Here is a 25,552-nt window from a genome sequence, read left to right on the forward strand (position 1 = left end):
CATATTAGCTGGATTTAAACAGCAATTACCATGATTCAGCTGTAACTGTTTCAAATTACGCAGCAGATGAAAGAAACCAGCACCCATGTTCACCTGCTGAAGTAGAAATATATGTGCCATCATGTCAGGAAAAGAAAACTTATCTCACACGACCTGATAAGATGCTTCGACCCGATGCTATAACATTTTTTGTAGTGAGGATGATATTCATCGACAGACTGGCGAGGGTCACACTGTTAAAGTGAGGCGATATTCACAAGTGTCTCAGCTTCAACGTTTATTATCGGTGCAAATATGTTCAGAGATACTAATATTAGGGCAGGGAATCTCTGTGATTTTCAGGGCAATACTTCTGGCAAAATGTTAAGGTCACTGTGACCTGGGTTGTTGTGATAGTACGATATATAACATAAGTCTCATTGCTGTAATGGGATTATTTAGAGAAAAGGTTTAATAGTATCATAACGTATGTGAATGTGTTCTTTGTTGTGTTTTGTATAAGTTTTAAACTGCTTGCTTTGTCACTTCATGTTGTGTGAACAATGATTTTTGTTAATTTGTGTAGTGTTTTGAATACTGGTACCATGGATAGCAATTTTCCACGGGTTTCCTCCAATTTTATTTCAATCTGATCACATTTTGAATCACCTGACACAATATTAAGTTTTCGATGACACAATATTAAGTTTTTGATGACACAATATTAAGTTTTTGATGACACAATATTAAGTTTTCAGCTGAAAATCGATTTTCCTGTTCCATCCCTGTAATACTTTTGAAGGTCATTTGTTTCGGTCCGTTTTATGATCAAAGTAGAATGTAGTGATGATCAAGGGATGAAATGTTCAGTGCTGGAAATATTTGGATGATAGAATATGTCTGAGCAAGGTCACCTCAGATAATATGCATGTTTCCAAAAGCCATCAAGTTCATATTATATCAAAATAATAATAATGTGTCTCCCATCTTGTGTTTTGTTATTTACATAGAATATGACCTGTTGTTGGAGTCAGTTGCTTCACTGGTCATAGAAGAGGTGGATGCAGGTCATTGTTGATTTCAGTACAGGTCATTTTTGGAGTCCAATACAAATTACTTTTTAATCCTACTCAGGTCATTTTTGAATTCAATACAAATCATTGTTGAAATCAGTGCAGGTCTTTGTTGATGCTAAGGTCATTTCTGCGCAGGTTATTTTTAATCCCTCTCGGGTCATTACTGAATTGAGTGAATTTTGATTAATTCAATACAGGTCATTTTTGAAGCTGTCATAGGTCATTATTGATTTCAATACAAGTTATGATCTTTAAGTCCATTCACATCATTGTTGATTTCAATAGAGGTTATGTTTAAGTCCACCCAGGTTATTGTTGAACTGTTTACAGGTCAATTATGATGCCACCTAGGTCACTGTTGAACTATTTACAGGTCATTTATGATGCCATCCAGGTTATTGTTGAACTGTTTACAGGTCAATTATGATGCCACCTAGGTCACTGTTGAACTATTTACAGGTCATTTATGATGCCACCCAGGTTATTGTTGAACTGTTTACAGGTCAATTATGATGCCACCTAGGTCACTGTTGAACTATTTACAGGTCATTTATGATGCCACCCAGGTTATTGTTGAACTGTTTACAGGTCAATTATGATGCCACCTAGGTCACTGTTGAACTATTTACAGGTCATTTATGATAAGAATGAAGATTTTATGGATATCAACTTCTTTATGAGAGAACACAACGTTTCGGAGTTAATGCTTACTCCTTCATTAACTCCGAAACGTTGTGTTCTCTCATAAAGAAGTTGATATCCATAAAATCTTCATTCTTATGTATTTACACTTCTAAATGACATTCAAAGACGTCATTTATGATGCCACCTAGGTCACTGTTGAACTATTTACAGGTCATTTGTGATGCCATACAGGTCACCATAACCCATTAAAGTTAGCTCGGTGTCTACAAGTCATTATCGAATTCACTAAAGTCATTTCTGAAGCTGATCAGATGTTGAGACCTGTATTACCACCACGCTTGTGTCTAGTGACTCAGGAGCATGTCTGAGTGCTTTAATACTATACGCGGTGAGATATTATTACATCGTCTCCAGTCTAGTCTCCCTGTGTCATGTTATTCACCGAGGACATGCCCTTAGATTTGTCCATGCTACAAGTTTCTAAGGCAGGTCTTCATGGATCGATGAGAATTACCATTCTTTCTTCGTCCACTTCAACCCGTCTCTACGCTAAAGTGTTCTGACTCAGACTATTCATGGTTATGGAACCCTTTGTCTCAATGTCTTGGAGCAATATTGATCCGCATTGAGTTCCTGTCAAAAACTACATATAATTGTCATCGAAATTCACCTCAGAAAATCAAAATATTGGAGGTAGGCCCCACAGCAAGCAGAACAACAGCCCAACCTATCAGGCCGGGCTAAATATTTTTACACTGCGATCATAATGACGAGAGAGTGACAAATCGATAATCGGGTTTGATGACGTTTTTGTTTGTGTGTCTCGAACAAGCAAAAACATACGTTGAATGTCGCCATTCAGCAAGACTGGGAAAAATAAATATATGCCTGGCTTGAGTTAGACCTCAAACAGGAGGGCCCACACAAAGGGGGCTTTACTCTCAGGCTGCCAGACTTTATTCTGTAACAATGATTCTGTGTTTAGAAATGTGTTTCATACGTTTCAAAGCCATTCTTCTTATCATTTCTTTGTTGAAGCATAAGACAGTTGATGTATTCTTGAGTGGAAATGTCATATCTGTATGACTCATCATCATCAGTCTGTTCTAACACAATTAGCATAACATCACAAGCATTCGTAGTGGGATAAATCCATGTATTGATTTAAATACAAAAAAAATCTGTATTGTTATATCACAATGAGATTGGTTTTTTTGCAATGAGATAAAAATGTTTTCTCAAAGGTATTCCTCTTCTTCAGAATGTGCTCTTGCATTTAAAACTTCTTGGGATTGGCTTTTTCATCTAAATTGTTTGAAAAGGAAAGTAAAATTTATGGAAGATTGAATATGTTTTAGGGAGAACGTTACAATCTTTATAATCTTGCAAAATGGTATGATGGCTGCAAGCCATAAATTAGAAATATTCCTTTAAAGAGTTTCAGAAGGTGCTTTTTTGTAAATCAAATTATCTAAATTACTTCTACGGGGGAATCCTGGTGCGAAAATATCTCCGTTGGACCTTCTGCTAGTTTTGGCCCACAAATAATGAAAACTTGTTAGATTTAATCACAAGCTTTCACATTTCTCAGCCAAGCCAAAAACTAATAAGCAAGCTCCTTTTTAAGTATTATCATCAAATAAAATTGCCAAGTCTCAAAATTTCAGGAGATATGTTGCATGGTCACAGGAATTTTTTGTGACACCTAACTAAATATTTTATGGCACCCCGTCACTTAAAAGGGTTTATGATCCCCCTGTAAGCTGTTTCCCTCGAAACTGGTAATTATTTGAGTGAATGTTTTATGAGATTTGTCTCATGGCCACCTGTCTCATGAGGACAAGTTTATTGAGTGAGTCTTCTCAGACTTCATCTATCGGACTTATCATGTTGGTTGTATACACTGGACAAAACTACTGACACAAACATGTCTTGCATATTATTTAATCAAATTTAATTTGAACCATTTTGGATAGATTGTACGTGTGGTGTTTTAACTGACTAGAAAGTTGTTTGTTTCAGTTTCTATGAAGTAAATTTGTCTACTTCAAAAGGTTTGAAGTGGTATTTTTGTGCACAGATTAATATGGTGTGTAAGATCTTTAATTTAGTTCTTTCCTTGTCTTGTCCTAAAATATGTACCAAGGTATGTGTCTAATTAAAAATTGAATATTTTCTCAAATTTGTTTTCGGGGATTGGATATTTTTTGTGAGGTAAAAGTCACCAGGATGAAAAATAGGTTACTGGCTGTGCGATAGCCTAGTGCTCAACGCATTCACTCGTCAGGAAGGTTTTGTTTTATGCCACTTTTAGCAATACTCTAGCAATATCACAGCAATGAGCTTCACACATTGTACCCAGTGGGGAATCGAACCCTAGTCTTTGGCAAGATGCGTGGACACTTTAACCACTAGGCTACGCCACTGCCATCATTTGGCTGGAAAAATACTAAATATAGTGTTGAAATAACAAACAGACACACCCCCCTATAGCTCTTATGATCTTATTTGTTTTGAAGACTGATCACCACGGAGAGAATCACTTGCTTTGTTGCTACTGTTAAACAACCCTTCACCAAATGAATGATTAACATTGAACATACATTGAAATATAAACTGTGACTAAAACCTAGGTATTGAGTTCCATGATAAAGACTGGTCTTTTGTTCTGTTTGTCCATGATATCCGACTATGCCTTATTTCATAGTAGTATTCCCTGAGTATTGACAACGAATATTGACAACGGTTCAACAGTTGGAATTTATATTTCCACTTCACCATGGGTGGGCTTTCATTTTGTCGAACACCTGCTGACACAGCATAGGGTTTAAAACACATGATCTGATTGTACCATAGCAACACAAGACTGTGCTAGTTGGTTAGAGAATGTTAGATTAATCGATAGCATTAACCATACTTTCAGTTCAAGAACAAAGAATGGTTTTAGTCAGATTTGGACAATGAAAATACAAGTCTGGATGGTTTTGTTCTGTTTTCTGTGAATTAATATACAGAATTCTTGTTGGTTCAGGGTCCTATTCATGTGTTACACGGATATGTGAATAGCAATGCATTTGAATGATAGACAGCCATTATTGCATCCACTGAGCGCATGAATTAGTCAAACTGAACTCTAGTCTTTCCAAGTTCAATCATAACCTTCATCTTGATGATAAGTGCTACTTTCCTGATCACTGAAATTGTAAAGTTTGAAGGATGCGGTTTTGTGTCAGTGGGTGAATATGATGCAACGAAGTTACAAATGACAGATTGCAACTTCGCTGATACTATTTATAGATATGCCTTGATTACATGTTCTCTTAAAAAAAGGGTCGGATTGGAAAAGGTGGTAGTAAAGTAAAAAAATACTGTATTTTCAGCAAAGAGGACATTTGACGACATTTGGTCTCTGATTTCACTCATTGCTGTTTTTTTTAACTTTCTGGACTAAAGCTTATCACATTGTGATCTCTGACTGGGAATGAATGTTAGTTAAAGGACATGTGAAATGTTTTTGTGGACCAGTGATGACAGAGATATGTGTGTTCTCAGTTAAATTGTTTCATGCTTGCTTTCACAGTATTTTTATCAGTCTGAACAACCAACAAGGCTTGCCTTCCCTGCCACTGGCAGCCATTCATGATTTGCCCAGAATTATGTGTCTGTTTTCTAAGCCACTGATGAATAATGCATCCTTGCCTGAAGTGGAAGTAGACCAATGGGTGTGAAGACTCGCAGCGCGGACAGTGTGGTCACCCGGCACATGCATGTGGTCAGGCAGGACACCTGCACCATGCCCTGTATAAAATCTCCAGGAATAGACTAATTGTTTCTCTAGCACGGCAGAATCAAACTCCAACCGTCCAATTACAAGGGCTGAATAATTCATTGCACGTTGATGAGTCATTTCCCAAGGTCAAGGCTGATGTAGGCAGGGATTCCCGATCAACGATTCAGTCCCTTCCTGACGAAGAGTTGAAGCATTCAATTAATCCCCCCAATGAATTCTCTTGATTAATATACCCACCCAATATCTGCCTGTCATACTGTGAACATTTGCGTATTAATGGTTCTTGTCATACCTCAAATGCCCTGTGTGTTTACAAAGGCTGCTGGGATACATCTACTAATTGCTGATTGGAAAACGGCACAGGATTAATGGCCATTTCGGATGTCACTGTTGCACTAGACTCATGCATTGATTTCATGGACGAACACAAGGAATGATTTCATCAAGTAATGCGACTCTCTCTTGTTGCTGAAATTTTATATCCGAATCACATCTTTTATCATATGAAACAAAAAGCTAGAGATATAAATTTTTAAAAAAGAATTTATCATGCAGGGTACAGAATTTGAAATTTCATAATTGATGCATTTACTGATGTAGAATTGTGTGGAGTCATTTCAAATCGGTTTTATTCCTGGCTATGATGTCCATAAGAAAAATGGGAGCAGCATGAACATGTCATAAATATGTAAATAAGTCTGTATAAATTATATTCATTTTGAATAAAAACTGCTGGTGTTGCTGCTAGTGAATTTGTTGTTGAATCTGGCCTAGAGATGTACATTGGGTCAGTGAAAATATATTCAAGTAGTGTACAAGATATAGAGACACTTGTATCCATCGGTTTTATTAATTACAGATAAATGAGAGTACAGGCTGTTATGAATTGTGTTGTGTATACAAATTACAAATGGATACAACTAAATAGGAATATAAGAGACAAATAAACTCAGCCTTTGTAACTTGATATAGATAAGCTATGTATACAAAACTATTTGCCTAGAAACTAAGTGAGGTGTCAAATTACATGTATTACCATAGCAATATTCATATTTAATGGGAATTTTGTAAAGTGGTAGGTTTGACATTTTCGTCTTATTTTGTGGATGGGAAAGGTTATGAAACGGACTTGGATTTGGACAAAAATGAAATCAGCTTTTAGAGGTAATGTATGTGGAATGTTTTTTAGGGAGGTGTCATGAAATGGTGTTTATTAAGGCTTTTGAATTTGTTTTTCTTAAATATGTTGTGCATGCTTGTGTCATCGTCACTGTATATGTCCGATTGGTGCTAGCCCACGGATATGGTGGTGGTGGTGGTCCTGTTCATGGAACTCAGGTCACAAGTCAGTTGGAGTTAAGCAGGATATGGTGGTGGTGTTGGTCCTGTTCATGGAACTCAGGTCACAAGTCAGTTGGAGTTAAGCAGGATATGGTGGTGGTGTTGGTCCTGTTCATGGAACTCAGGTCACAAGTCAGTTGGAATTAAGCAGCGTTGAGCATGGAGAGTCCTTGGATGGGTGACTGTGTTTTTCAATTTGACTCCTGTCTCTAGGACATCAGTAATGTTTTAGTATGGGTTTACATTGAGAACTTGCTTGCATTCAGTACTAAACAATGAGAGAAAATACAAATATCTTCATGTGTGATTTCTTTGTTGCAGAAGACAGAAAACTGTTTGTGGGTATGCTCAACAAACAGCAGGTTGAAGAAGACGTTCGTCAGTTGTTCCAGCCCTTTGGGACGATAGAAGAGTGCACCATTTTGAGAGACCAGAACGGAAATAGTAAAGGTGAGCTACTGAAATGTATCAGTAATAATGTATACAATTTACGTGGTGAGATAGCCTAGTAGTTAAAGTGTTCGCTCATCACGCTTTAGAACCATGTTTGATTCCCCACATAGTATTATGTGGGAAGCCCATTTCTGGTGTTCCCCCATGTTGAATATTGCTAAAAGCGGCATAAAACAGAATGTTGCTGACAGAGGTTGTGTTAGACATTTTAGACAAACATAACAAATTGTTTCTTTGGAATCATTTAAATTTATTTGAGATCCATAATTTATGTTACCTGAAGCTAAGTTAATGAATATGCATCATGGACTTCAGTTTTTCATTAATCCAGTTGAATATATTAAACACAAGGAAGTAGACAAAACCCAGTCTATAAATTCATACACTGTCAAACAGATGACTACCTTATGTTACAGTTTCTGAATGTACGTGTCACAACACGTGTGAACCATTTATGTTGCTTAGATACGCTTCCTGATAATCCAAAACCACACGACATATCAAAGTCAGGCCTAAGGCAAGCTGGACAGGTTGATCTCCTGTGTCGCAGTGACCTCGCAGCAGTTCTAAGTGCACAAGTAATCAAGTAATCAGCAAGTTCGCTGCAATTGTAACACCCATGTTTGTGTTGGAGCTGTCAGCATGAGATAAAGTAGACAGACTTGCTGAAAGATGTGTCACATTACTAGGAAATATCTCAGTATTGTAACTGCTGTTGCACCGTCCTGACACCGTCAGTCGATAGTGTGACGGATCCTTGCATAATTAAAGCAAATGGCAGTCAGCCATGACAACCATTCTCCATGTTGTCACCCGCAGCCACTGGGATGTCTGTGTGTCTTCATCCTTGGCATTTTGATACAGGATAATGATGTATTTATTCCAGCCTCATTGCTGGTTCAATCGATTAGATGAATGTTCTTAAAAAATACCTAGTCCTCTTGTCCTTCCATCATGTCAAGATTGTTCTGAGTAGTGATTATGTAAAATTCTTCCATGCATATTTTGCTAAGAAAAGCCATAACTAGAAAACAATTTATAACATATGTTATCTTTTTGTGTATGTTTTGTGAAATCTTGTTGCGTAATAGTAAAATATATTTTTAACTGGATAAAAACAAAATACTTGAGCTATTACAATTGAAACTTTAATTTCAGGCTGGATATGTTCCTTAGACTGTGCTAGTTGTTGGGAATATGTTCCTTTACCTGAGTGAGTGAGTTTAGTTTTATGCCCCGCTCAGCAGTATTCCATCTATATGGTGGTGGCCTGTAAATATTTGAGTCTGGACACGACAAACCAGTGGTCAACAGCATGAGCATCGATCTTCACAATCGGGACAGGATAACAATCCAGATGTTTCCAAATTAATTACTATTGACACATTTCCAGCATAGTATTGAGTGAGTGAGTTAGTTTTATGCCACTTTTAGCAATATTTCAGCACTATCGCAGCGGGGGACACCACAAATGGACATACACGTTGTACCGATGTGGTGATTGAACCCGGTTCTTCTGTATGACAAGTGAATGCTTAACCACTAGGCTACCCTACCACCCCTCCCAGCATAATACATTGCAAGAAGGCCTTTATGGCTCTATACTCTCATGTCAATACAATTACAGTAACCATGCAGGTGATGTTAAACACTATTTCAACTTGCTTATTCGACATCATGTGATATTTAACAAATTATAGCATTTGTATTTTGTTTTCCTACATTTTTAAACTTTCAAATATTTAAATACAAAACTCATCCATCTGTACATAATTGTCAGAATGTAAACTACACAAGTGTGCAAAATATACTGAAAGAAACAGGTAAGGCAACACAGGGAAATTGAAGTGTGCCTTTGATATTTTCCAGTTTTCATCACCAGCCTTGAATAGCACTTGAATAGGAAATCTGAGACTAAATAAAGGAACACTGCCATGAAGTGGTGTTCCCTTATGTCTTTCCCTCAGTATATATAGAGGGTTTACTCCCATAATGCAGACGTCCCAAAATGCAGATAAAAAGAGCACTCTAATTAATTGGGCCATACCAGTCACCCCTAATTAATGAGTGACACGGTCCACTTTTTGATAGATCTTGAGAACAGCAAGGGACTAAGTGCACATCCATGTCTAACACCTGTGGAAGAATAAAAATAATCACATTGTTGTCTCCCTTTGCCGACAACTACTACAGACTTCATGTTGTCCTTTAAAAATGTTGAAGAACATAAAGTATTTTTTCCATAGATACTATTTCTTAAAAGAGAATAAAGTATATTTCGGCTAATCATGCCGAATGCTTTCTTGAAATCCATGAAAACACAGTAGAATCTACCTTTTCTTCAAATTATATGCTTTTGAACAATAGACAGAAGAATGACTTTGTTGTCCTCCCTTGAATAATGTTTTCTAATCTCCCCTTGGTATTCACCAATTACACCTTCATTCCCAACAAAGGTCTGCAGTTTGGATGGTCTGCATTTTCGGAGGTCTGCGTTTTTGGAGGGTACCTGTATGGACAGTAGAGCCACTCTTTCAGTAGAAATATATTAACACCCAACAACTGTTGCACATCTTCCTGTCTGACAGATGTGGAAGGTTTTTATCTTGGGCTGAGGCATTGCAGATGACAAAGGGTTTCAGCTCATCCTAAACTGCTACAGTAAATGAATTGTTTACAATCCGGCTCATATGCTGCTGTATGTCTACACCATCTGTTGTGATATGAATCACCTGTGTATTTGGATAACAATGGTAACGACTTCTGGCTCAGCTGACCATCCAACCATGTCAATAGGAGCATTAGTCAAGAGCCATGTAGATGCATTGTATACCATTTAATAGCTTTTAACATAAAGGGCTCTTAATCTGATAGCTCAGTGTTTAATTAAATTTAGATTATGACATGCTGGTCTGAATTGAAATTCACGAAATGGGAAATATTACAGGATCTGGTTACCTTGAGTTTCATGTTTTGTGTGATGACTGTATTTAATCGCTTTTAGTGTTATGATGGTAAAATATGGTAAATTGTGACATATTGTGTATTTGATCTTTTATGCTGCTCAGTGACATATGTATATATATATATATATATATATATATATATATATATTAATTCCCCATAAACATCTATGATGAAAGAATGGAGCATTATTTCCCCATTGAGAGATCAGTACATAAGCAGGATCCATTCTATACAAGAATCCATTGGTTTACAGAAATTCCAGCCACTGTGATATCAATGACCAGACTGTTGTTCACTTAAATGGACACAAATCATTTTCAGAGACAGCAGTCATCAATAAATTACATAGACATCCATGACCATATTACAGCACCACCAATCATTTACAGAACCACGAGTCACTAATCATTTACAGAGTCACCAATCATTTATGTAGGTATCAATGAACAAACCATCATTTACAATGACATCAAGGGACGGACCAATCATTTACAGAGACATCAACAAACAAACCGATCATTTACAGATATATTAATGAACAATTCAATCATTTACAGAGACATCAACAAACAAACCAATCATTTACAGATATATCAATGAACAATTCAATCATTTACAGAGATATCAACAAACAAACCAATCATTTACAGATATATCAATGAACAATTCAATCATTTACAGAGATATAAATGAACACACCAAACATTTTGCAGGGTCAACAATCACCAATCATTCACAGAGTCACCAAGCATTTACATAAATATCAGTACCAATTATCATCAGTTTGTGTTCATGCATTTCCTTCTGTTCGGTTGCATTTCAAGGAACACATGTAGAGAGCTCTCACCAGTATATCATTTGGACATTATCATACATCAGCACAAAAAGATTACAGCTTTATGCTTCATTTTTTCTTTGACAGAAGAACCTTTTTGTTTTGATAATGCTCTGTCACGCAGTTCTTGGTGCTCCATAGCTGACTTCGTGCAGTAATACAGCAATTGAGGGATCAGTTTCGTTGTCGCTAAGATTGGAATCATGAGTACAGAAAAATCCTCATGTTTGGATAATGCTACTGATTATATGTATAGGAATATAATAAGAAAATGCCCCCAAAATTCTTTTTGTAATAAGCAATGAATGTGAAGAGAATAAAAAAAAAAAACCCTGCATCATCCATCCATATGCGAAGTTTTTTTTCTTCAATGCAAGACACTTCCTATACTGATTCGTTATCTCCTGTATCCTTGGAAAAACCATGGTCTTCTCTCTTCCAAATGGACACAGGCTCAGCACAAATCCTTTTTCACCAAGTTATCTGCATTCAAATTGGGTATCATAGAAAGAGAAGATCCATTGTATACATTTACTGTTATTTCCATTCATTGCTTGCGACATTGCACGAGTGTAATCCAAAAGAAAATGAGAACTCAATGTTGATTGGTCCTAATCTGCCTGTTGACCTGCCTGATCTAGCCATTCCCTTGGCTTTGCCGTGCTGAGGCTTGTCAGTCGGTGATTTTGGGAAGAAAATTGGATTAGCAATGTCAGGGCGACAGTGCTGTATTGGAAGCCATATTGGATCTAGGACAGCAAATCAATTTGTTTTCGTGGCCTGGTCTGCTGGCATATTTGAGCAGTTGATGGCAAAATTTGGTCGATGATCAGGAAGAACTCTCTGGAATGGAGAGACCTATTGCTTTATGGTCTCATTACCATGGAAACGGTTAATCCTATGAAACCCGGAATATTTAGCGTGTGCGTTACTGAGTGAATTTTAGTGAAAGTCAGTTATTGAAGGGTTATTAGTCTTTAAAAATGAAACAGAAAGAGTAGTTTATAAAAGGGTGGATAATTATTAAGTTGTGTCGAATGAAATGCAGTTTGGTTTATAATTCAGTTGATGGCACCAATGTAATTGTCTCGTTCTGAACCAGGAGTTTTACCATTAATTATGCATTGCAAGATGAGAATGTGCACCACGAAATGGGTAGTTCGGTAAAGACATTGGTTTTCAACGGTGTCGTAATTCAAATCTCGGTTCATTGGTGCGAGCTGTACTGATATAGATGAAAGTTTTGGGGACATAGTTCACCAGCTCTTGATGAACTTTCTCTCACACTTGCAGCAAATCTTTGATGTATAATTAACCAACAGAGCATTCACCAAGCTGCACACGGAAACTCTAACAGAAATCCCAGGTTAATTTGATCTAACCTCTTGCTTGTTAACACTGCAGAAGTGGTCTTAAAGAACAGTGATTGTGAAATACCTACCTTCTTTAAGTAACCTACCTACACACATACCTATGCACGTCCCTCCCTACCTACCTCCCTACCTACCTCCCTCCCTACCTACCTACCTACCGACCTACCTACCTACCTACCTACCTGCCGACCTACCTACAGACATACATACCTACCTATCCCATAGTCATAAAAATATGTTTCTCTTATGTTTCTGATAATAACTTAAATAATATTTGTCTTCATTGTTCAATAAATTCTCCTTTCTCAAGATCTTCCCTTGGGAATAAAGAAATTCCAATCTTTAAAAGCAGCCTAAAGGCATTTCTTCCAAAAGTTCTCTAAAGTACGAGTGAAAATATAGCCCCTATACTGCTGTGTATTTTAGTTTTGTGTAGCACCATGATCCGACACCAAGTGCCTGGAGTTTATGTGTGTAACAAATCTGCTGTGTTATTATTATCATTTTAAAAATTTTTGTCCCTTTCTATTCTGATGTTGTATCTGAGGACATTGTCTGATATTATGAAACCGAAATTTGGAAAGATGTTTGTATAGAATAGCGAAATTCAAGATTTCGGTATACGTTTATGTTCTGTTGTTGTTGTGTTCCTGTGCTTTAAGGAAATATTCCTTGCAACTATTACCGCATGAAACTGTTTCCCTACGTTCTTTACTTGCCTAGGAGAATCGCCTGCTTGTAGAAATTGTCTCTTGTATTGAAGGGTATCGATTTGCTCTGACACACATCAATTTGTACCAGTTAACCTGATTAATTCCCATCTCAGGCAACCCAGAGCGACCAATCAATGCCTCTTGAACACTATGCTTGTTTCAGACTCGGTACCAGATCACACGTTTTTCATACAGTTTAAACACAATGACTACATACCCGTCTGTTGGTTCTGCCAATTAGATCAACAGAACTTTACTATTTTGAGTGATTATGTGATGAGTATCTTGGTGTTACAATCAGAGTTGATCAAATGGTATAGAAAATATAGATTTTAAAAAGTTCCAAATTAGAAACATTCACGTGTATGTTATATCATCATTTTTATGGACTAGATGTATCAAAGGGAAATTACAAATGATGGCAATAGGAAGTTCGGTTTTACGTTCAACATTAAATGATTATTATTATGGTGATATTTGATAGTCAACTCACATCAACCAATGAAATTTTGGTAATTAAATGATGTTCAAATTATTAATATTTGTTTAAAGCCATAATGAGAAATAACGGAGAAGGTTTCCTTGAGGTTTATGTCAGTATGACCTCTCCCGCTTTTAATATTTATGAACATTTAGATGTCAGAAATAATAGCAAAAACAAGGGATTTGTAACAGAGACATTGTTCTGACAAGAAGATCATATCAAATCCACTCTCCTTTCCAAATTCTATTTTTAACTTGGCAAACAAAGAACTGCTCCCCTTCCGATCCACTAATTTGAAAGCTTGGTGATAGTATTGATTATTTTACCACTGATGATAATTACCTGTGCGAATCAACAGGCCCTGTTCTCTGTGGAAAAATGTATTCGTTGAAGTATTTTCAAACGCCATGCGATGATGATTCAGAATGGCTCACACTCATTAGCATAATTCTCTGACACGCTCAGTTCGTGCTGCGAGAGTTGCAAGAATGGTAGGTTTTCTGACGTTGTGTCTTTCTTGCTCCTATTTGTCTTCAAATATTTTCTGTATTTGAGTTTAATTAATTTGTTATTTTAGAGAATTGTCTGTTGTTGCTGATGGGAGGATTTTATGGAGCTTCAAGTAAAATGGTCTTTGTTCAATGGCCTCGTGGGCATATGGATGTAAAGGGAATATGGTCTGTCAGACTTTCTGAGTTGTACCGTTTCTGTTTATGTGGATATGATTTTTATGAAGATTTAGTTTGCTTTTGACAAACACGCTCATTTCTCACAGAGACTGGTCAGACTTTTGTGAATGAGTAACTCTTTGACAAATTTACAGCAGCATGCTCAAATGTCTAGGTGTGTTTTGTGTATTATAAAATGTACTGTTCTTTTAGATGATATATACCAATATATCTCTCACTGTTCCATCAGAGCTATACCTCAAATAGTCATTTGACTGATATATGCTATTATTACTCGCCTGTGGAAGATACTGAAGTGTAATATTTTTACGGCAATATTACACTGGTGTAATACTGCCAAATCTATGACGTCATAACGCTTCACAGTTATGATGTCACAATGATAGTGACATCTTCACGTTGGCAATAGACCTTGCTTAACTTACGGAAAGCTGAGTCATCACACTGTAGGCAATTTCGCCACAGTTTCTATCAATATATGTCAGAGAGTAATGAACAGAATACTTAACTCACTTCCATGATTTGCCATTTCTTTTAAGCTTGTGAACGATTTAGTATCAGACTCATTTCATACCAGATCTTTAACTCAGAAGGTCATTTAATATCCTCTTTGTATCTGTACATGACTTAATTCAATGAGTAAGTGTTGCCTCATCAGGGACAAATGACTAGTTCATGATTAAGTCAAATCAAAAGCAATTCACTTCTTTCACTGGGACAAATTCCAGATTGTGAAATCTGTAGAAGACTTTATGTGATATGTCAAATTTAAGATTTTTAAAGCTGATATGTCACATTTATTAAATTTGTTGACTTACATATGAAGTTCATGCCAAATGCCAAAAGTACTAATGAGGAAGATTTTGTGGATTAGCACCATTGTTAGTTATCTTGACTTTGTAAAGTGACAAAATACTGTAATGTGGTTTTGTTCCCCTTCAACCTTCTTACAGTTTTTAGAATTATTGCTCTTTCTCTAACAATTTCACATGATCTTCAGAGATGCTATTCTGTATGATTTCATCGTAGTCACTACAAATTTTAGCATCAAACTATGCAAATACTATTGCAGTAGAAATTCTACAAAATTTGCAGAAAATTCATTAGAATTCAGATATAACAAAAGGATGTAATTTCCTTGATTAAATGCATGGTCCATCTTGACTTACCTTCCTTTCATCAAATTTAAAAACATATTTGAACTGGAATCATTGCAGGTAAGAAACGAAATTTTAGCAAAATTGTCTCTCAGAAGTCTTACGCTGATTTCAGTACCTTCAATGTGCAAGTGTTTAGTTGACTACTAATTTTATGGTCAGCCTACTAATGTTGATCCTTTACAGTACCTTTTGCAACCCTTTTGGGTTGGTATCTGTGGATCTCGTCTCGTATGTTCCATGAGACTGCTTCTGCAGCTCAAATGACCAGTCAATCCCTCCTGTATGTCTCCACATGCAAACTGAAATCTTTAGGAGCCAGAATCTTCTACTCTGTTATCCATCACACTGTGGAACTCTCCTCCACGTATCTTGAAATTAACCCTACCCTTAAACGTTATTTCCTTGCCCTTAATAATGCCCTTTTTCAGTATACATTTGTACTTATCTACTTCATATTTCATTATGTTACACTAGTGTTTCCTCCAGACCACAAAAAGGGCAGGGTGAAGTTTCTAAAGAAAAGGGCACTCTAGTTTGAAAAGGGCACAAACCACAATAAAAACCAAAACAAAATGATCAGATTGAGCCTCATGTATTATTAACCTACAGTCTCCTTTGCTTTTTGTCTCAGGAAGCTTCCAAGTCAGTGTCATTATGGCTGTCGGTGTTTAGGCTGATCATAAGATGCTTGTAACAATTGCTGACTTTCAGTCTGTTCCTGTGCCGGGCAGTGCGCAAGAAGAAAAGGGCAGGGTGCAGTGCCCTTCTAAAACACCCTGGAGGAAACACTATACGCTTTGAGTGCGCACCTCAAATGTTCTTCTTATAATTGTGATCAGTATAAATACTTTTGGTTTTTCTTTTTCAGGTTGTGCGTTTGTGAAATTTGCATCCCACTCAGAAGCTCAAACAGCTATCAACGCCTTACACGGGAGTCAGACTATGCCAGTAAGATAGCCTTAAACTGATGTAGCCATCATATATGTATAAATATGCTTTTATTTACATATTTTCTTTTCTAAATCATGTGCACGTGGTTTCAGTTTATTCCTTGAACATCTGACCTATCATTTTTTAAAGACATTGTTTGTTAAAATGAACACATAGGTTCATTAGAGCGTATGATTTTTATGAGATTGTCACTCATTCAAAGACATTTTCATAAAATGCAGTCTTCAGAAAATAGCTGTCAGCCATCTTGTTCCATCATATAGTAGGAATATTGCTGAGTGCTGCATAGAACTCAGCTCACTCACTCGGTCACGTAGGATGTTTAAATATCAGTGAATTAACAGGTGAGATATTAAGCCATGCAACTTCTGCTGTATTTACAGGGTGCCTCCTCAAGCCTGGTTGTTAAATTTGCTGATACGGAGAAGGAACGTCAACTTCGTCGCATGCAGCAGATGGCGGGACCACTTGGGTTGTTGTCTCCATTTGCTCTATCACAGATTGGGGCTTACGGAGCCTACGCACAGGTGTCACGCGAGTCCTCTCCTGTTGCTGATCATATGACAGTTTATTGCCAACGACCGGTACACAATTTCTGCTTCTTTGTTGTGATCTGAAACGTAACATAACTATTTGTCATTTGGAAAGTATTATCCCAATCAGCAGGACATGAGATCTGGCCAAGTATTTAGCTTTTTAGTTTCTGCAGATTCTTTGCAAAACTTAAACAGACCGTTAGCACCCCCCATAGCTAAGGGGAGGTAATCCAAGTACTTTGTATAAGCCAAGGGAGGCAATCAAACTGGTTTGTGTTAAGCTTAAGGAGGAATTCCAACTACTTTGTATGACCAACAATGATAGGATAATTGAGTTCAGAATTATATTACTGATAGTTTATGTCACGGAAAGGGCAGTGAGTTTGCCTAGTGGTTAAATCGTTTGATCGCCATGGCTGTTCTGTGATCTGCTGGGCAGCACATATATGCTTGTGATGCCAATCAGTGGGTTCACATTAATTATGGAACACCTTTTAGAATATTGATGAGTTGAACATTAAACAATAGTTTTCTGCTGAAATGTTATCGCCCTTGTTAAACACTTTTTTGCTGTAGAGTTATCTCCCTCGTTAGACAATGTTTTTCAGATGTAGAGTATCCCATTGTTAAACGTTTGTTTCCAGTAAACAGTTATCTCCTTTGTGAGCCTACATTTTTCTAATGTGGAGTACCGCCCTTTTTAAACTGTTAACGGTTTTCTAATGTAGAGTATCTCCTTTGTTGTGCAACAGTTTCCTAATGTTGATATCTCCATCATTAAACAACAGTTTTTCTAATGTAGAGTACCTCCCATGTTAAACCGTTAACCATTTTCTAATGTGGAGTGCATCCCTTGTTAAACAGCAGTTTTCTGATGTAGACTTATCTCCCTTGCAGCAAGCATCTTCCCTGGCCTCTCAGCAGCTGATGCAGCAGCAGGCCGCCATAATGGCTGCTGCAGCTGCACAGGGAACCTATCTGACAAGCCCAGTCAACGTCCTGGCCACACAGATGCAGCAGATCGGAGGCCTGGCCACACCCAATGGCATTGCCACAGCGGCCATAACGCCAACCACTGCGACACTAGCTAATGGTGAGATTGGTAAATGTTTTTTCTCTGTTTTATTTCATTCCAACAATACAGACTTTTGCCCTTGAATAGTTAGGAAATGAAGGCTGTATTCACTGGAAAATGTATAATTGATATTGATACTCATTATGTTAATGATAATGGTATTTTTCAGTGTTTAAAGATTATCTTTGGCGGTTAATTAATTGATGATTGTTTTGAAATGCTTATGGAAAGGTTTGAAAGATTAAGTTTAAACAATAGCAGCTGTATGGATATATAGATTCATAATGTATTTTACTGTAGTTTTTACACCAGCATGTTCGTCACAGATATTATCAGTGTGACTGTAAACTTAACTCCCTCACTATACCAAAGAACAAAGTTGGTGGTCTCCAAACCTGGTATATCACACATTGTGGCAGAAACCTTTCCAATATACACAAATGACAGTGTGCACTTAATGAATTCTAATTGGTCTAATGAAACCATTGATTGTCCATTTGTCCCTAGTCATAAGTGGTCCATGTTCATTAGAAGATATCTGAAATTCCTGCATTCCTCCTACATGAAAAATCTGTACAGATTTCAATTTCTACATTTGTGAAAATGGTTTGATTTCATAGGTTCTGCCACCCCTGCGCTAAACGGTGGTCCCCCCAGCGTGTTGTCTCCTACAGCTATGGCAAGTTTCCCGGTGCCCCAGACAAATGGCCAAGCGCCAGAGGTGTACACAAATGGCATTGCACATTATCCAGGTATTATGTTGTTTTTGTTAATTTATGCTGCACTCAATATATATTCCAGCTACACGGCAGATAGGGCTGTGCAATATAATCTGTTTACCGGTATTTACCAGTTCACACATGAAAAGTATAAACATTGCAATATATGCTAATCGAAAAACGGTTGTCTTGATTTTGGAATACTTCATAACGCTTGGAAATCTTTTTTTTAACATTATTATTTTGTCAGATTTGAGTTAGATTTGTTATTAAAACCCAATCAAACATAGTTATTTAATTGTGTTTTTGCTCTATAAATCAAGCATCAACTCAAATGTAGTATTTTTTTTAAAAAACAATTCTTGCAATATATTGCATTACGTATCGCAATATATGCTTTCACATTGCAATGTATCGCAATATGAAAATTCCCTGCCCCTAATGGCAGCAGGTTGTAAATTATTGAGTTTGGACCAGACCATGGACTGATCAACATCATTAGCATCGATCTGGCATGTCAACCAGGTCAGCGAGTCTGACCACCCAATCGTCTCTCATGACAAGCATAGGTTGCTGAAGACTGATTCTAACCGATAATAGAGATATCATGACCACTTCGCATCACATAATGAACAAATTCAGATGAAATTTTACTTCATTTATGAGAGTGGCGGTAGGGCAACCTAGTGATTAAACTGTTCGCTCGCTCGTCATGTCAAAACCCGCGGTCCATTCCGCACATGGGTACGATGAGTGAAGCCGATTTCTGGTGTCCCCTGTCTTGATGTTGGTAGAATATTGCTTAAAGCAGCTTAACACTATACTCACTTATTTATAAAATTAACATCAAGAAATTTTTGCATTTATGAAGATAAAGTTGTCGCCCTAAGACTTTTCAAGCTTATGGGTTTACACTCTGTCCAGACCGGGTTTGTGCTCATTCATACCTCTATAGATGCTACATTTAGTTTAAATCTTAACGATTTATAAAAGAAGATGTTTGTTTTCAAAAGAATTATATTTTACAGCTGCAGCTGCTCAAGCCATGACCAATGGCGACCCTCTCCAACAATACGCCACCATACAACCCTACGCGGGAATCGGTAAGAGTACGTTCTGTTACTTGATAGTATGTGTGTGTTAAGTAGAACAGTAGTCTACTAGAGTAGTAGCAACGTGATTCCTTTTGGATTAGCTAGTATCAAGTGGTTCCACTGCTAATGGGTCTGATTACAGAGTCCAGTGAATTGGCATCACTGTTGATATACACAAGCCTAGCAGATTTTCCAAAAGGAGTTTGATTCCCATTAGATTAGCTGGTATTTAGTGGTTTTACTGCTAATGAGTCAGATTACAGTCCAGTGACCTGGTATCACTTTGCACCATTAGCTTAGCAGATTTCTCTACAGAAGCAGCTGAATCTGTCCTTACCTGAGAAGAAATAAGTGCAAGTGTGTACTGTCCTTCCAGTCTGTCTTAAGATATTATTTACACACGTGCAAGTTAGTCACTTTAAACTGCTGGTGGTGGGGTAGCCTAATGGGTAAAGCGTTCATTCGTCACGCCGAAGACTGGGTTTGGATTCCCCACATGGGCGCAATGTGTGAAGCCCATTTCTGTTGTTCCCTGCCATGATATTGCTGGAATACTGCCAAATGTGGCATAAAACCATACTCACTCTCAACAAACTGCTCTGCTAATGTTAAGATTGGCAAACCCTCCATTGATTTTCTCTTTGTAAAATGGCAGTATGACACTGTGATTTAACCCATAGCCTGCTCAATAGAATGAGTGCCTTACCCCTTTAATGGCAGTAGTGTCTTACTGTGTTGTGTGACAGTTTACACTTCAAATAGTCTAGTGAGACTTTTGTTTTGGTAAAAGGTAAGAGAGTTAATTACATTTGTGTGTGTGTTAGTAAACTAGTTGGCAGTTGGTTGAAGGTTTCTTTTTGTTTTACACATCTCCTTCATATTGCACAACAATAGCTAGACTTAATTCACGACATAGCACAAAAAATGTTTTCTTATAATATTTAAATGAATTAAAATATTGAGTTTTTAAAATATGCATTGTTTAGAGAACGAGATGAGTGGTGAAATTATCTGATTGTCAAGATTTGGTTTTGTAAACATAATTCACACTGAAAACATGCATTCATATGTATAAATGTTTCAACCTTATGTAAGACTATGTATAAGCATGTGAACAGTTAACATGTTCACACTTTACTGAATGGATACACGACATGCTGACATACATTTCTACCATAATTACTAATTGTGGGGAATACAGGATGTGAGGTAACCTTATGTAACCTTGACCTTGGTAAGAGAGCAGAGTCGAGTAAACTGTCATCTGAATCAGCTGTGTGTGTTTGTTGTCTCTCGTCATGGCACACACATTTCTTTCCATTCTACAATTTGTATTCTCTTAAAGGGATTAATCCAGGAAAACTAAAGCAGCACCTGTGAGAAATAAGTCAGAGCAATTGACAATTTCTTGGCTACAATTACAAATTTTAGGTTCGGTTTGACAAAGATTTTAAAAAGTGTATCCTGATGCCATTGAATAAGGACATTTGGGGCGTGTGCTCGCAAAGGAATTGTTCCTCGTCCACAAACTGACACCATAAGGACATGCCATATGTGGTTTAACTACATGGTATTCTCCCTAGGGAGTTCAGAAAAATTCCTGGTCCATTCCTGGGCCATAAAGACATGATACCTTTGGTTTGGCTGCACTACCAATGTCAACAACGGCATTACATGTATTGTTCGAGTAGCCTGGATAAAACTCTGATACAACGGAGGGCTAGGTTACCCCACTTGGTGTGCTGACACTCACTACTACCTTCTCTCCAACAGCTGCGTACCCGGCAGTCTACGGACAGTTTCAGCAAGCCCTGACTCAGCAGGCGGCCACCCTCATACCCACAGCTCAAAAAGAAGGTAAATATTTAAAAAGATTGACAGTGGGACATTTCATTCGGTAGACACTAAGCTGGGCAAGACATTAATGATTTATGTGAAAATTCTGTAATGTTGTGACATGAAAGATGCAATTTTGAACATAAAATATATTCAATATTTATGAAAGATAATTAAAAAGTATTTCATATAAATATATTTAATATATTTAAATTGATATAATTAATAAATTAGATAAATACATTTGCTTTACTTCTAATATGAAAACTAAAGTACAGTGAAAGCTGTCAAAACCGGCATCTGTCCAGTATGGCAAGTTGTCAACACCGGCATAAAATCTCAGTCCCGTCCATTGATTGTATATTTTTCATCAGCTCCACAATCTGACACATTGTCAAAACTGGATTATTTCTTCAGTCCAGATTAGTGCCGGTGTAGACAGCTTCCAGTGTACAATTATGTATATTTTCTATGTAATTAATGGTTTAATATGATTTGCTCAAAAATTCAAACAGTATAATATGTTGCTTAGTACTTCCTCTGATATATGTACTCTGTATACTAGAGCGGGTCTGCTCACATTCATGTTACTAGATTTCTCACCCATTAATACAGGGCCGGAGGGCTGCAATCTCTTCATCTATCACCTGCCTCAGGAATTTGGAGATGCTGAGCTGGCCCAGATGTTCATGCCATTCGGGAATGTCATCAGCGCCAAAGTTTACGTTGACAGAGCTACAAACCAGAGTAAATGCTTCGGTAAGTGCACCAGTTCCTTGTATTTGAGGAAGTTTTGGTAAGTATGCTGAGAAGACAACCTGCAACCAGTACAATCAACTGATTCAGAGGTCGAGTGCAGGGGTGCACACCACCCTTTTGCCCTCAAAGCTTGTACAGTGACTGTTGAAAATGGTACAGAAACTGGTGAAAATGAACTGTGCACCCTCCGCTGATTTAGGTCGAAGTGGAGTCTTATGTATTAATCAAATTTCTAATCACTGAAAACAGTGACTAGTAGAAGTGATATGCGAAATTATGAAAGATACTGATGCTTAGTTGGTTATGTAAAAACTAAAAACAGAAAACAGTGTCAAAGTTACACGAATCAGTTGGTTTATATTGTGACCTTATGTGAGTATTGGTAAATTAATTTTCGAATATTCCGAACATACAGTGGTGTTATTTTTACTCTAGGGAAAAAGACAACATGTAGACTTGATTTGCATAGCTGTGTACAGTATTGCTGATGCCTGGTAGTGTAAAAACTGCAACTTCAGAATGGAAAATAACAGTCCAACTATGAGCCCAATGTTGCACTCATACAGTGGTGGGTGTTTTTCTGTCTATAGGATTTGTCAGCTTTGACAACCCCAGCAGTGCTCAAGCTGCCATCCAGGCGATGAATGGATTCCAGATCGGGATGAAACGTCTGAAAGTTCAGCTGAAGAGACCAAAGGATGCTAACAGACCTTACTAATGAACAGTGCTAAATGTAAGTACTTGAAAAATATCATCTCTTTCGTATTCTTTTTTTCCTTTGCTTACATTGCAAGTTGTTTAGGCAACAAATGAAGTTTGTGAAAGAACCTTGCTTTGAGGTCTGTAGAAATGCTGTTTAGGAACGCCACTATTCTGCCCATTTTTTCACTGGAAAATACTGATGAGTTTCTCTTCTAACATGTCGTCTCTCAAGAATTTTCTAAAGCATATCTTGTTTCATGCTCTGGGAGTACTATTATACAATGGATGATATAAACGACTGTTTGTTTCTCAGATGTAGTCGAGATAGATCAGCACTTTTCAATTCTAAATTTACCCCCTCTCCAAAATTCCACCCCAATTTTCCCATAATGCATCTACATCGTTTTCTTTACACCCTTACCATAGACGCCTGAGCTACTCTCACGTAGCCAAGAGTATCGTTGCAATAGCAACGTCACCCCTGACAACATGGTTACTCGTAAGTTGCGTCAAATGGGTGGAGTTGTATGTTGTTGGATGGTGGTTTTTGCAATAATCGTTAAATCAATGGGTTTATTTCTTGTACCCATATCGTCTGCTTCTGCTACTTCTCTCTATTTATATAACATGTACTTCATCGTTTCCATAACAAGTCATGCTCGTGTTATGAAAGTGTTTTTCTCGAGTTCACCAGTGTTTTGGTTTGTGATATATACATACATATATATATATAGAAATATATATGATAGACATTTGTTTCTCCAAACACAGAATTGTTGGAGTTACTTCCCTTTGTGAATGGTCCAAACTTTGGGATGTAGTTGAAAACGAAAATGGACAAATATTGTCTCCTTCAGTCTGCTGCAGCAACCCTTGTGAAATTTAACTACAGGATTATTATTTTTCTACTTATGGCTACACTATTTTGTAAGTTTAGAGTTCTTGTATGTTGTAATATGTAACATCGTGTGATGCTGTTGTATTAATAAGCAAACCTGCACATAGGCAGCGACTTGGGGTCGATCAGGCCACAACTTCGTGATCCGATCGTGTATTTCGTATTTACCTGTTCTGATGATTTTTCTCACTGTCAATAAACGTGGACTTGTGAGAAAAGATTCGAAACTGCTATGTACAGATTTATGTCATATTTGATTTAATCAATTTTTTTCATGTATATACATTTTATTGTTAATCACTTTGACATTGTGATGCAAATTTAGTTTCTTTTTTTAAATGAAGTATATTTATCATGGTGCTGATGAAGTTTTGGGGCAGTTTATAATTCGGAAATAATTTTCAGGACCATATATCAGCGTGTTGAATTAAAGACTTTCTGGAAACTGAACCTGTTAACTGCCAATTTAAAAAGTTCAGCATCCATGCTGTTTGATTATTCATGTTCAACCTAAAACTTAATTTACAACGAATATTTCATCATTTGTGGAGTCTTTCATGGTAACTCTTTTGTCAAAATCTTCCAAAATGCCAGAAAATAAATGGAAAAAAAAATTTAGGGTTGATAGCTCTCTTGAAATCAAATATGATCATCTGTCACTTGTTTCACTGAAACAAAAATTGGAAGGACTTTTCATAAAATAACAAACAAAAGCCCTAGAATCACTGAGATTAGCCTGATCGCCTGTTCCAGTGTAGCTTGAATATTAGAGCTACGAATGTTGTCCGTATCTGGTGGTGGGTTGCCTGATCCCATTTGCAACTAAGGGGAGGTAACTGTCTTCAACTTGGAGTCTTGTTTAGCAGCAACGAGGGCTAATTCTTAGGTTATATGGCAGTTCCTATTAACATCATGCTTTTCTATGGAGATTATATTGTGTATTCCTGTGATGTTTTGACTATTTTTCACATTTTGGCAGTTTATTTTGGTTGATTCCACTGTGTTTATCAGCTCCTCCTGGTAATAAAAACAGCATGTAGTCATATTTAACATCTCTAACTTCGTAAAATGGCCATTTTGGGGTGACTCATTTCTGTGCCAACTTACCCTTGAGATCATAACACTTGTCATAGTGTAAATCACTAGTTTCTGTAGTGGTGGTTGCCGTATCCCCTCATACAATCCTTGTTTAGTGTCAGCCTTTTCATAGTGTCTGTTCATTGAATCAGTTGAGCATCATGATGTTTACAGTGCTCTTTTACATTTCCACCTTGCTACAAGTCCAAAAACGTTTTCGGAGCGAAATCACTTCCCTCCAAATAAACAAATACTTTACTGAAAGTGAAACCTGAAAAAAGATTCAAAATCGAAAACATAAATCTGCAAGGGTTTTGTGTTGTCCACCATTTTGTTTTTTCAAAACCTGTCCCAGTTTTTGTTTTCGATCTGAAATACTTTTTCAGTAGTCACTTTTGAA

The 25,552-nt window shown here is 37.2% G+C and overlaps 1 protein-coding gene across 13 annotated transcripts in view; it reads left to right on the forward strand.

Moving 5' to 3' along the window:
• Window positions 1–25,552, forward strand: part of LOC137259209 (CUGBP Elav-like family member 3-A) — a 255,714-nt gene that overhangs the window by 225,187 nt on the left and 4,975 nt on the right. For 2 of the 13 annotated variants that reach the window (XM_067796809.1, XM_067796816.1), the window contains 9 exons: window positions 7,153–7,281; window positions 16,374–16,453; window positions 16,840–17,040; window positions 17,890–18,094; window positions 18,688–18,819; window positions 19,815–19,895; window positions 21,654–21,737; window positions 22,311–22,475; window positions 23,066–23,208. In XM_067796809.1, the coding sequence (XP_067652910.1) occupies window positions 7,153–7,281; window positions 16,374–16,453; window positions 16,840–17,040; window positions 17,890–18,094; window positions 18,688–18,819; window positions 19,815–19,895; window positions 21,654–21,737; window positions 22,311–22,475; window positions 23,066–23,193 (1,205 nt within the window). In that variant the 3' untranslated portion in view covers window positions 23,194–23,208. Of the gene's footprint in view, window positions 1–7,152; window positions 7,282–16,373; window positions 16,454–16,839; window positions 17,041–17,889; window positions 18,095–18,687; window positions 18,820–19,814; window positions 19,896–21,653; window positions 21,738–22,310; window positions 22,476–23,065; window positions 23,209–23,603; window positions 23,677–25,552 lie in introns of all 13 variants that reach the window. The other 11 variants (XM_067796813.1, XM_067796817.1, XM_067796814.1 and 8 more) reach the window with 8 other exon arrangements.

The sequence above is a fragment of the Haliotis asinina genome, chromosome 13, assembly GCF_037392515.1.
Source record: "Haliotis asinina isolate JCU_RB_2024 chromosome 13, JCU_Hal_asi_v2, whole genome shotgun sequence".
Taxonomy (NCBI): domain Eukaryota; kingdom Metazoa; phylum Mollusca; class Gastropoda; order Lepetellida; family Haliotidae; genus Haliotis; species Haliotis asinina.